Here is a 13,668-nt window from a genome sequence, read left to right as displayed (position 1 = left end):
ATCAGATACCTGAAAGTTTCTTAGGTAAATCTTATGCAAAATTTAGGCCATTTACATCTCTGGGCCAGGATTTCCAGCATCACTGCATCATGGCACCCGGGAAGGGGAAGGGTATCAGTTCTTTGTCGATTTAGGTTGGTATGTATATTCAACATTAAATAAGCCCATTTATTTTTGCCTAACTGGGGATTTGCGTGGCCGTGCAACCTAATTCTGAATGTCGGACATCAGTCCTGTGGTTAATTGCCTCCTGCACAGTTTTGTGTCTCGTGGCTTTCCACTTGTAAACCCGACTATGGGCTCTAGAGATAGATGTATTTAAATGATTGGCACTAGATTAGCAAAGACTTTCAAACGTTATAAGTAAATAGGAAAATTAAGACTCGCAAGTCCTGCAGGATCAGCCCCTGCCACTCTTCCAGCTTCATATCTGTCCCCTCTCCCCCTTGGTCCCAGGCCAGCCAACTGGCCTTTCCTCTTCTCCTTAAACTCACTCTTCTCCCCTCATCCCCGGGGTCTGTATGGTGCACTACCTGCCTCTCCCCCGCCTTCAGCACTCAGCTCAAATGCTTCTTCCTCAGGGAAGCCTTCCCTGACCAGCTCTTCCCACTCTGAGTCAGACATCTGGGCCTCTTCTGCGCACGTACTTATGAGTCTCTATGATAATTTGGTTAGTGTCCGACTCCTCCCCTAGACTAAGCTGCCAGAAGGCAGAGTCTTCCCTGTGTCTTCCAGAACCAACCACCTACCAGCACATGGTCATTGTTCAACTAATAGATTTGCTCATCTCCAAATTTACAGTTCAACGCAGGTCAACTTGAGGATTTGTCCTTACTGTAACCTGGGCACTTAGCTATCTCTCTTTCTATGCTCCATTTCAGGGGGGACCAAGAGAGCTTCTTAGGTAATACCCTGGGGGCTGAGCTGCAGAAACACTGTAAATAAGGGTGTTTTCCACCCAAGCTTCACCCTCCAAAATTACCTCTTTCCCTCCCTCTCCTCCAGGATGCTACGCTTGCAGCCCTGGGACCATATATCCAGTTGGGCTTTTCTGCTTGGTGGGCACTGTCCCCCAAGGCAGTATCCTTAGTTACACATTTCTGCTTCTGTAATTATATTTCTGGGTCCTTTATGTATGTATACATGGTACCCGGAGCCCATGGGGAGGTGGAGGCTGAAGGAGAGCATACTGAGGATAGCTAAGAGTTCCAGTTGGGGGGGGGGGGCGGTATTTTTCCACTTGCCATCAACTTTGCTCATCCCAGGAAAATCCTACTTGAAGCTCTTCTAGCCATCTCCTTCTCTCTACTTTTCTTCTTCCGCCCTTTATTTTTCAGAAGGGAGGCCTTTGGAGAAACTATTTTTCTCTTCCATTTTTCCAGGTTGGGCAGGGTTCCTGAAGCTGAAGACCTGGCCTCCCAGATGCTGAGAGGCTTTCCTAGAGACCGCGTCTCTGCCCAGGAGGCCCTGGTTCATGACTATTTCAGTGCCTTGCCATCTCAGCTGCACCAGCTCCCCGATGGTGAGTGAGGGACCTGTGTGTGTGTGTGTGTGTGTGTACATGCACACATGTAAGTCTCAGGGTCTAAGTGTTTTCTCCGAGCACTGGGGAATCATAGTACTTGCAACCAGAAATGAGCTTAGGGATCGATTTACCTGGGAGAAACATGAGGGGACCCAATCTTGCCTGAGTTTTCTGTGAGAGTCCCTAAAACTCAAAAACACTGGTGGGTTGAGGTGACACAGACCTCCTTGTAACGATCCAAACATTTCACGTAGACACTCTTAGAAACTGGATGAGATGAAAGTTGCCTCTGAGTTGTTTGTTTTCCCTAGCATCTGTCAGGAGAAGCAAAACCAAAGTTTGCAACAACCCCCTTCTCTCTCTAGAGAGAGTAAGATGATAGGTAACATGGAGATGTCACAAGAGGAGGGCGGGCCTGTCTTGATTGGTAATTTGATGCTGCTGAGGGAAGTGCCCGGTGGGGCGCTGGGGGGAGGGGCACGTCCTCCCAGGCCCGACGCCCACGGGGAAACACAAGTTACCCTGAAATCAGCCTTGCTGCCTGGGCCTGAAGTCATCCTCCGAATCTGAAATCTGCTGAGGGATCATGTGGCTGGAGCTCTCCTCATGTTTCTCAGAATGTGGCCGGGAAGGGCTGGGCAGAGGATGTGGGCAGTGTGGTCCTGGCTCGGCTGTTTGAGGGGGACCGTCCTTAGGTGGGGTTTCTTTGGAAAAAGTCACCATGCAATGAAAACAATTTTTAGAAGCCCTAAGCAGGAGACAAGAAAGCTAATAAGGAAGGAGTAGGGGCTCGGACTGGGAAGAGGGCCCTGGGATGGCATGTGGGGTGACAATGAGGATAGAGTGGGGAGCTGCTGCCTAAGAGGCCTAGACATACAGTCTGGCCAAAGCCTCCAGGGTCTGCAAACGTGACTCCACTGTATCTAGGACATTGTCCTGCCACAGCCCAAAGCTCTGAGTTTGGGACGTCTTGAGGCATTTTATTATTAAAATGAGTTATTTAGGATCTCCAAAAATAACCATAATCATACAACTGGGGTTAATGTCTTACTTAACCCTGTAGGAAGAGTTAGTCATCAGGATTTATTAAGTTGCCATTAAGTGTCAAGAACATATTAAGTGCTATAAAAATTGAGGGAAAAAAGAGGCTTGTCCTTGACCTCAAGGATCCTACGGCGTGGGAGGAAACGGGGTGAGGAAGAGGAAACAGGGCACCCTTGTACACATATTAGCACAAATCATATCTAAACAGCTAAAGTCTGTGCATAATCAGCTACAGATGTTGAGAGAATATGTGTGCTAAGGGCAGTTCTTTGGAGGAACTAGAATAACGCAACTGAGAGAGTTTGGACTGGAGGTGAATCTGGGTTGGAATTTGGAAGGAGCCGAGGAGCACTATTTGGCACATGGGTGGAACAAAAGATATCCCAGGCAACCTACAGTTCTGACTCCCTTTCCAGTACCTCAACTCCCACTGTACCCCCGTGATCTCCCCTACTCCCACCCCAAAATACTGTTCCCAGTCTAAGCCCCTCGGTCCCTCTTCAGCTTTCTTCTCTTGGGCCTAGGACTTCTAACCACCACTCCAGGCAAACATACGCATTCAGGAGTGCACGCACACACGCATACTCACACTCACACGCTTACACACTCACGCTCCCTTCTCTCCACTTAACGAGACCTCCCTCACTGGCCCTCCTCCAGGATCTATTATTCCACATACTGAGAACCACTGGGGACCTTGAAAATGTCCTGGACACAAGCTTTGACCTGATAAAAAGGAATTAGCAAGAAACAGCCACTGTCCAAACTAATGTGTTGTTAGAAACTTGGGTTTTGATTCTTCCTGGCCATCTGAAGCAGAGCCACCAACTGAGGGGCTGTGTGTGTGTGTGCGCGCTCACACACGAGCACGCACGCCCATGTGCGGGTGTAAGAGAGAGACCCATCTGTATTCCTTCTCTGTTCACCCAGCCACAGAGCCCAAATCTACTTTGACACTTTTAGAAAAATGAAAAGATGGAATCTTGCAGGAGCCTGCCTGCGCTGGGGGGGGAGCCGAGGAGTGCTCACAGCAGGAGGGAAGTTGACTTTTCTTTATACATATAGGGGTTTTTCCATGCAGAGTTTAAATTATGCCTGATAAAAGGAGTTTCGTGGATGTTTCAGTTCTTTCAAATTCTCCTGGCTTCCTCCCAATTAAATGAGGTTTGTCAAAGCCACGGGGCTCTGCTGCTGCTGCCGCGGCCGACAAGCACTTCCTGCAGCGACATCTCCAATCCCCGAGGGAGAAGATGAAAGGGCCAGCGCCAAGAGACAGGGAAGGGGGTGGCGGGACTGGGTGTGTGTGTGCATGTGGGAGGGGGTGCAGAAACAGGCTTAGAGACCGACCGACAGATAGGACGTGGGACAAGTAGACAGGGAAAGCAAAGCTACCAGGAAAATAGGAGAGAAAGAGAGGAAGCGAGAGAGCAGCTGGGGCCGGTTGCTTGCGCACCTTGACCACAGTGGCCCTTATCAAGGACACACCTACGGAGGGATGCACGCCCTTGGCCTGGCAGTGCCAGCCTACTTTTTCATTGCCCGGGGCAATTAGCCTTTATTAAGAGCCTCCTTTGCAGACAGAGAGCACCAGACGGTTATCACAGTTCCCAACCTGCAGGGACACAGAATCTCCGTCTCCATGGTGGGCTGCCCCAGGCATAAGAATTGTGCAAAAATAAGACATGCTCTTGTGAGTGGTTTGTAAAGAGAGTTTCCCTGCCATAATTATGCAGGAAATTTTGCTCTCTGGTGGCATTTCAGTGTGGAAGCATTTAGGAGCTTATATTTATATCATTTTATTCTTCTGGCTTTATTCTGGTTGCAAGGATAACAGAGTTGTCACTTTAAAATATATTCTGTTTCCCCTTTGATCTGGGAGATGCCAGCTCTTATTGTCTGCCCTCTGAAGAAGACAATCTGAGCATGAAACCTGTGGCTGGGAAATATGTGAAGAGTGGAGGGATGGCCTAAATCCCAAGAAATTCCCCGCAACGTGCAAGAATCCATCCCATCTACCCATGTCTATTTCGCCAAAGCTGAGACTTTCCCTGGGTTGTGGCAATAAGCTCATGGCCGGAGGAAAGCAGGTGGTTACTCGCCATGAAAATTCGGGGTTTCCAAGATTAGTTCCCTTTTGGAGCATACTCTTACATGGAGAAGCATGACTATTAGAATGGCAAGCATGTGGGAACTTCTGCCAAGCGCTGACATGGTCCCTTATTGACTCTTGAACACCTGAAGAAACATTTGTTGATGGAGAAATTATTGGTAGTCTCTCTCAAAACACACCCAACAGCAAGCTAATTGCTTCTGCAGATGGCCAGGGGAATACTCTCCCCTCTCGGTCACCGGCTCGCAGCCACACTTGTGGTCCTCGTGTCTGAGCCAGCAGCGCAGAATGTCAGCTGGGGCAGCGAGGACCTAAAATTAGGTCCTTGGCAACTCTCTAATCTTAGCTGCAGGTTCAGCTTCTTCGTTTATTTCCCTTTGCCCTCAGCATGAACTTGGGCTCTGGGAAAGGAACACTGCTTAATGATTTGGGGGTGGGGGGAGTAGAAAATCATTAAGCTGCCCTTTCTAGAAACTGGCTCCACTCTGTTCTTGCAGGGAGACTTCCAAATGTTACCCTTGGAAAGTTAAGACTGATTTTGGAAGCTAGCCATTTTGAACCATAGACACTGATCCACAAAAGTATTTTTTTTTTAATCTGGGGCAGTAAATGCCACGTGATTTAAGAGTCTGGTCCTTAAGCCCTGGTCCTTGATCATCAGGACATCAAAGGCTGTCTCTCTCTGTGGGTTGGTCCCATTTTACTTTCCAAATCCCAGACTTGAGTCTCTCCCATTCCTTCCTGGACTAAATCCCCCTTCTCCTTTAAAACAGGTTTCAGCATCTTAAAAAAAAAAAATCCTAAAACTTGAAAGCTTACAATTGTTTCACAAGTAATTTTGCAAAAACAACTTACCAGAGTCTTTCTCATCATTAAATGCTTTCTTACTGCAGGTATAAGAGGCACGGCGTTGACCTCTCCCATATGTCACAGCACGCTAGTGTCTATACTCCGGAAGTTCTTCAGCAAGCCTTATCCATATTGCCTCATTAACATCTGAGTAATTTTTTTGTTTTGCTCCAATAAAAGAATTTCAGGCCTTCTTTTAATTATCTCTTTAATATATTTGAAGATCCCTTGATATCACTTTCCAAAGCTCACTTCTCTAGGCTGAATTCCTTTGACCTCTCTTCCCCCCAATATAGATTCTGTTTCTCTCACTCTTTAATCATTTTTGTTTCATTATTCTATTCTGAACCCGTTCCAATTATTTTGCTTATCTCTGAGACTCTGGAGCCACATAGACTCAGATTTCTAACATAGTGGGGAATTCTGTTCCAGTTCATTCATTAAAGATTTACTGAGGGTCATTAGTATGATACTGAGTGATACAAAAATGAATTAGTCAGAGAGTCTGTCCTCAAAGAGCTTCTAGTCCTTAAGGAAAGGAGACAAGTATATAAACAGCCACAGTTCAGGTGTGAAGTGCTCTGGGCATTCAAAGGAGGTAAGATTAAATCCAGCTCTGGGGATACAGGATGGCTTTGTGAGTGGGCCTTCAAAGATTATGGGGTCTGGATGGTTGGGGAGGAAGGACATCCAGGGAGAGGAATGTCATCCTCCTCTTAATACCACCTAACATCATAGTGAAGTTGTCCTCTTTTTAATAATAGTGGCACAATCCTGACTCATATCATGGTTTTTACTCCTTATTGTATGGCTTCTTGCAATAATTTAAACATTTTTTTAAGTAAACTCTACCCCTAATGTGGGGCTCAAACTCACAACCTGAGATCAAGAGTCGCATGCTCCACAGACTAAGCCAGCCATGTGCCCCAATTTAAACATTCCTTACCATATCCTAGTGAAATTTAATTTCATTCTTTGTATGCTAATGATTTCAAATCGATTCTGTTCTCGCTTTTACTGTCCATTCAAAATTTAACCAGGATATTTTGCCATTCTAGAGGACCAAGTTTCAGGGGGTGGGAGGGAAGGGAGATTCTGAGCCAGGCCTCTCTTTTCTGCCTTTAGGAGTTTGGAACCTAATTCAGACCACCCTCTCTAACCTTTTAAATCCTCCATTATTCAGTACTTAAGCAGTACAGGAAGAAACAAGGAGTTAGGACGTGTCCTCCATAACACACTTCCTCACCTTCCATGCTCAAAGATGTCCTCAAGGGATTCCAGTACATTAGCGAAGACCCTGGAAAGAGAGGAAAAAGTTAGAGACACTTTGAGTGGGAGAGGATCTCAGGGACTTGCTATTCCATATCTTCATTATATAGATTGCATCCCTGACCACCCCAGGAAGAATAGTGGCTGCCATGTATTGGGCATCCATGTGCTTCACACAAATTCTCATTCAATTTGTAAACTAGCTGGTGAGGCTGGAGTTATTATCCTCACATTATATATTAGAACATTGGGACTGAGAGAGGCTAAGGAAATTGCTCAAAATCACACAACCAGTAAGTGGGAGAGCCCAGGTTTGACTTCAAGTCAGACTCCTAAACCACTCTTCCCACTACTCATTGCTGCTTACTAAGGATCACATGGGAACTTAGTAGCAAAACAAGGATTAGAACCAAGGTCTAGACCCCCTAGTCTGACCTTTCTACTCTCTTATGCTCTATGTTTATTTTAGAGCCTTCCCAAGAAAGATTCCACTTGTCCCAGGTAATATGCTTAATACCTCACAATTAAGAAGGTTCAATTTCATGTTTATTTATATTTATTTATTTAAGAGAGAGAGCGCATGCACATACATGCACAAGCACACGAGTGGGGGGAGGGCCAGAGGGAGAGAATCTTCGAGCAGACTCCCCGCTGAGCACAGAGCCCAGTTGGGGCTCCATCCCACAACCCATGAGATCATGACCGGAGCAGAAACCAAGAGTCAGATGCTCAACTAACTGAGCCCCCAGGTGCCCCCAGTTTGATGTTTAATAGAGATGCCCCTGACCTCTTCCTTAATCCTCAATGTCATCTTGTCTTAGTGTCTGTTCCCTTTTTTTTTTCTTTTCTTTCTTTTTTTGCTTTTTGGGTTTGTTTTGTAATATACAGTCACCTTTGGGTTTTAAGACTTCTTAATCCATGATGGTTCTTTTTTTGTTTTACTGGAATTCATTCAATTTTATAGGGTAATTTCAGGAATCCAACAAAAAATTGGGCAAAGGCATAAAATAGCAATTTACATGAGGAAAACAAAAAAAGTATACCAACACATGGGTTAAAAAGACAGCCTTACTAGTGATTAAATAAATACAAATAACTGATAAGTAGTTCTTTTTCCCCCCTCAACCTAATGACTCCCAGTGTTCGTGAGATTGTGGTAAAATAATTTTCTGCTGGTGGTATTATAAGATGGGGCAACTTTTGCAAGGCCTTATGACATGCATATCAGGAGCTATAACAATGGTAACAACCTTCAACCCTGTACTTTGGTTTCTGGAAATTATCCAAAGAAATAATTGAACAGGAAAAAGAAAAAAAGAACCCTAGATACATAAACATGTTCATTGCAGTGTTGTCTATAATTGTATTTAAAAAATTACAAAATAAAAATAAAAGAAACAATCTAAATATTCAACACTAAGAGAACCAATTGGATAATGTTGTTATATTGACTCAGCTATTGAACTATATAACAATTTAGAATAATTCACAGGAGTGTGAGGTAGTATGGAAATATTTATGCCATTATGATGTGAGCTAAAAGAAAGTAGGATACAAAATTGCATATTATAATCTACCTGTGAAGTGTATTATGCATATCGAAAAAACTGAAAGGTAGCATACAAAAATAAAAATGCTCCTGCCATTTAGGGGGATTGTGGGTAACTTTTTTCTTTTTCAACGTTTTCTTTGATGTTGATGTCGTATTGCTTTTATTGTTTACAAGAATGAGGTAGGGCAAATGTTACAGGGAGTCCAGGCTCTGGACTGAGAGCTAAAGGACCTGAGTTGTCTTCTTTTTTTCCAGCAGGACATGCGTTATTGGCCTTCATAAAGCCTCAATCTCTCAGTCTACACAATGGGTTAATATTAGTTTCCTTTACCCCAGATTGACAGAATGTTTATTTTATAAATCTTTTAACTCACTGAATGCAAGGGTTCACATAAATGTGGTCCTAGGAGAATGAGAGGTGGGAGGGAGAGGAAAAGATAAATAGGCACTAATTAATTTTAAAAGGAAAGATCATCCGCTTTAATCGGAAATGCTTATGTGCTGTGCCCCCAGTCAGAGTTTTAAGTGCACTCCGTGTTAGTTAGCAACTTCAACTTAAAGTGGTACTGTGTGATCCTCTGGGCTTTGAAGATGGAAGCCTATATACATACACATGAGCTAAAATTACTGCATAGTCACGAGGCTGTGTGCACTCTGAATAATTAAATGCACGAAGCAACTCCAGCTGATGGATTGACGATGTGTAAGGGTAGCGCAAAAACCAAGTGCCAGGGAAATTACAAGACATTTTGAAATGATGGTTTAATTTCCAAGCTTTCTTTTCAGCTTGCGCTTTCTCTTTTAGCCATTACAGGCAAGTAAAAGAGATTTGATTATCTTGTTTCCTGTGAAAGGTTACTTAGCTTCTCAATCCCATTAAGTCACTTTCTGCACTCCAGTGCACCCAGCCTTCACCAGGTTATCAGCCCAGGAAGAGTAAATGGAGACACCAGGATCAGATTTCTAAAGGAAGGAAAGTTAAAGCAAAGTTTGAAAGGGGTGACAACCAACAGCCAGGAGCTTAGGAACTCAATTAGACTGAAAGACAACTATCTCATTATCTCGTTCTGAAATGATCTAAATACATAAGAATCTAAAAGTTTTAAATAAACTTGTCCTACTCACTGTCTAGATGACTGAATTTCCCTTCTCAAAAAATTTTAAACACCCACTTTCGTATTTATTTATTCTAAGTGCGAAGCAGCTGTGATAATTATGCTGTCAGATTCAGTAAGCTAATGAGGAGTCAGTCGAATGGAAGGTTTTGCTTTTGTGGGATTGCTGCGGGAGAAATGCTCTGCTGCTTTTTTCCCTTCTCTCTTTTTCCTCTCTTTCTTCCTTTTTTTTTTTTTTTTTCTTGTTTTTGTTTTCTTTTTCTAGAGTCGGGCAGTCCTCGGGGCCGGGCCAAATTGGAATCCCTTTGATGAACTGGTTGCTTTCCCAACACTGTTCCACCAGAGAATTTCTCCCTCTTTCTCTCTCCCTCTCTCTCTCCCCCTCTCCCCCCCTCCCCACACTCTCCCTCCCTCCCTCTCTCTCCCTCTCTCCTTCCTCCCTGGCTTTTGAGGGACAAGGAGGCCCGAGGGAAATCTTCATGCCACTGTCCCCAAGGCAAGAGGACACTTCTCCCTGAGGGAAATTCCCAAAGTGGTTTGGGTTTGAGTTGATTTGAGAGTGATCTGTGAAGTTTACACACTGTTTATTTTAGCTGTTTATTTATGCTATGACATGAGCTAGAAAAAAGTAGAATACAGAATTGTGTATTATAATGTACTGTGAAGATGTATTATGCATACCAACAAAACTTGACGTCTCCCCTTTATAGCCTAGCAAAGGTGTAATGCCGAACCCAAAGACTCAAGGCCCCAGACTACTCGTGGCATCCAAAGCAGATGTCTAGACCAAGGGAGGCAGAGATGGCCCTGCAGGTTTATTTCCGCTCTTTGGGTGTGAGCAGCTTCCAGCAAACAATATTATTAAGGCACCTTAGGCTTTTGGTGTGCCAAAGCTAGATGCTTATCTTTTTGTTAAATTGCACACTATTTAGAGCACTCCAGGTTCGTGCAGATTGTGAGCCTTGGAAAAGCAATGCCCAAGTGAAAAGAGGTCTTGCGTAGGTTTGTGATGACAATTGCTTTGGTGACAACGTGGCTGTTGTTTTTCCCAGATGGTATCTATGCTGAGGGCTTGGAACAAAGGCCACTAGTTATTCAAATATATTACGTATCAAGAACAACCCAAGATGTTTTGAATATATTATCGCCTTTAAACTTATAGCAACCTGCCAGGAAGTTTTACTATCCCCATTTTGCAGATGAGCTCCTTAAAACGTTAACTTTGGGAGGACTTGACCTAGAATTTTCATGTAGTGAGCACCCAGGAACAACACACACTTGAACGCAGACATTTATAAAAATGCCAACTGCCAGCATACTGAACTAACCCAACAAATCAGAGAGCAAAGCTAGTGTGTGTGTGTATTTTTTTTTTTGCAAAAAAAATTTTTTTTAATTTATAAAAGTTGTACCATAGGGTCTATTCAAATAGATTGCCTAATGTAACTAATGCACCAGGATTTAAAATTTTCCGAAACACATCTAGCCCCAGCATGATGCTCATTGCCTGCCATCACTGGGACTAATGTCCAGACTCCTTGGCTTGATATTTACTCCCTTTACCATCTGGTTCCAGCTCATTTTTCCAACTTCATCTACTAGTCTGTCTTGCTCTAACCGTGCAGTTCCCTCAAACACTTTCCTTCCCCTTTGCCTTTGCTCATGCTGGTCCTCCAGCCAGCAATATTGTCCCTGGAATTTCTTGACTGTTGAAAGTAGAGTCTTCCTTCACGGTTCAAAGGGCACTTGTCCATGCTTTTCCTGCGCTCCGTGGAAATGTGAGAGAAGAGCTATCGTAATTCTTTACTTGTATCTCACATTCAGCCCTTGTTTGTTAGTGTGTGTGTCCCCAGTCCTATTCCTGTTTTTGGATCTTCAACACCTAGCGTAACACTTTACCCAAGTGCTCATTTGGTGAGTATGTGTTGAATTGAATCAAATAAGAGGCACTTGACAAGTATTAGTAGATTCAGTAAAGCGAGTTATCCATGAGTCGGTATGAATTGTTGGTGGGTAAGTCTGCCTCATGTTATGATGTCTCTTCAGGTGACAAATATTACAACAGACATAAAAAATACACCGTGAAACATTCCAGGAAATAATATGTTGGTGCTTTTCTCTTTTCCTCCCTACAGAGGAGTCTTTGTTTACAGTTTCAGGAGTGAGGCTAAAGCCAGAAATGTGTGACCTTTTGGTGTCCTACCGGAAAGGTCACCACCCAGCCCAGTTTAGCAAATGTTGGTGAAAAGAGGGAACGACATCACCAACATCCTTTCGGGTAAGGGATCCCAACTGTGATTCTTCTTATGGACGGAACTGAAAATCCATCACCGCCAGGGGGAGAGGACATTGTTCATAGATTCAGAGCACCTCTGTTCTGTGTCCAGCTCTTCATTCCTACTCTAAGGACAGGGGGCCTAGCCTCTTCGGGCTGCAAAAGGAGGATGATAATGTGCATCACCTGTCTCTCTCATTCCCAGAGGAGTAGTAAGACTCTGAAGACAGAACTTACAAGGCATTCTAAGGCCTTGAACTGATACATGTGGAACAAAGTACCACACCGGCATGTTGCATTCCCTTAACTATGTAGCTCTCTCCATCAGCTGATAGGACAAATCACGGGTCAAAACCCAACCCCATTTGCTCAAGACTGAGGAGTGTCCTGGGATGTGGGACATTTGGTGCTAAAATCGGCCCAGCCCGGGGTAAACCAGGATGCTTGTTCACCAGACTGGTGCAAATGAAACCTGGCCTGCCCCCAAATGCCAGAGAAGGACTGGTTCAGGGCCTGGCCCCGCTCAGGAGATGGTTTTCGATGCTTGTGAGAATCTAGTCGTCACTGCTCCCGACTTCTTAGGCTACCCCTTCTGCCCAGTTGGTTACAGGGACTTCTCTCATTCAGGGTGAGTCTGGAGAACAACAAGGACCGGATGGGGAGCCATCCACAATGTCTCAGACACCGCTACTCTCCTCACTCAGCCCAGGGTAGCCCAGCCTTCCAAGGTAATCTTGAAGAGGAAGGGGGCTATGCAGAAGTTTTCTGAAACTACCATACCCTGAAAGAAGTTCTGGTAGGCCAGGTGGGACAACCCCAAAAGCCATTATAGTATAGACACCCCTAGATGTTACAAGAGCACTTCTCATACTGGGCCTTCCCCAGCGGGGAGAGGGGACAGTAGTCCAGATAGAGGAATCAAGGTGGGACCCACGCACAAAGCCAGCCAGTCAATGGGCCCTGTAGGTGACCCTGGCTATATCCCAAGCCACAAGAACTAGACTATGATTTGACCACCCATTTGGCAACCACAGCTTGGCCATGCTTCCTGACAGAAATTTTGGGGCCTGGATGGTAACCACAGACATGCCCCCCACACCTGCCCGCTCGTAACATCATTCAAATGGCAGGATTCAGCTCTTTGCCACTTTCTCTTGGATCTCTCTTTGGCTGTTGATATTTCAAGGCATGTACATATCAGAGATGTTTGCCTTCTGGATTTTCTAAGATCATTGTATTTAGAAATCTGGAAAGGTCAGGGAAGTTTAGAATTATAGCTGTTCCTCAGCATTTTATGCAATAATCAGGTTTGTATTTTGACAATATGCAATTGGAATGACAACAGGCAACACAATAATATGGTATTTCCCAAGCACCATATTTTCTAAAGCAGAGATTTTGCTGTGTAATTATGTCACTTTAAACCCGCTAGTTATGAGAATAGGGTGTGCATTAGCTACGTTCTATAAAGTGAGGATTTGCCCTTCATAAAATTATCAAAGACATTGATGGAAGCAGTCTCAGATGGTGGTGTTCCATTAGCATTACTATTACTTCTAGTACTGTTGTTATTTTATTTTACTAAGCAATCAAAAGATAGGGAGATAACCCTGCCTCTCTGATCTTCAGTGACTTTCCGCAAAGGATTATTACCTGTAGATATAAAATGGTCATCATAGAAGGTCAATTAAATTCGGCCTGTCAAACTTGGCGCCTGTGCCAGCAACTGAGAAAAGGAGGAGGCAGTTTTCACCTCTGTTGGAGTAACCTCCTGATGTCCCTAGGCCCTTGGTATTAATGTAAGGAGATAAAACCCGTAGGAGAGGAACCACAATAGGGAAAATCTAGAGCAATTAAACTGTTTAATAAATGGCTTGGGATCAGCAAAATCTGGGTGTGCTGGAGTTAAACAGACTAAAGGTAATCACA

General features: G+C 44.3%; 1 protein-coding gene across 2 annotated transcripts in view; it reads left to right on the top strand.

The window, feature by feature from the left end:
• CDK15 (cyclin dependent kinase 15) overlaps positions 1-11,709 on the top strand; it is a 74,187-nt gene extending 62,478 nt beyond the window's left edge. Inside the window, exons 12-13 of one of the 2 annotated variants that reach the window (XM_032415849.1) lie at positions 1,383-1,522; positions 11,618-11,709. In XM_032415849.1, the coding sequence (XP_032271740.1) occupies positions 1,383-1,522; positions 11,618-11,709 (232 nt within the window). Of the gene's footprint in view, positions 1-1,382; positions 1,523-11,599 lie in introns of both variants that reach the window. The other variant, XM_032415771.1, reaches the window with a different exon arrangement.
• The last annotated feature ends 1,959 nt before the right edge of the window (positions 11,710-13,668 follow it).

This window comes from Phoca vitulina, unplaced genomic scaffold (assembly GCF_004348235.1).
Source record: "Phoca vitulina isolate PV1807 unplaced genomic scaffold, GSC_HSeal_1.0 scaffold1, whole genome shotgun sequence".
Taxonomy (NCBI): Eukaryota; Metazoa; Chordata; class Mammalia; order Carnivora; family Phocidae; genus Phoca; species Phoca vitulina.
The sequence above is the reverse complement of the archived record's forward strand: the minus strand, read 5'-3'. Positions and strand labels throughout refer to the sequence as shown.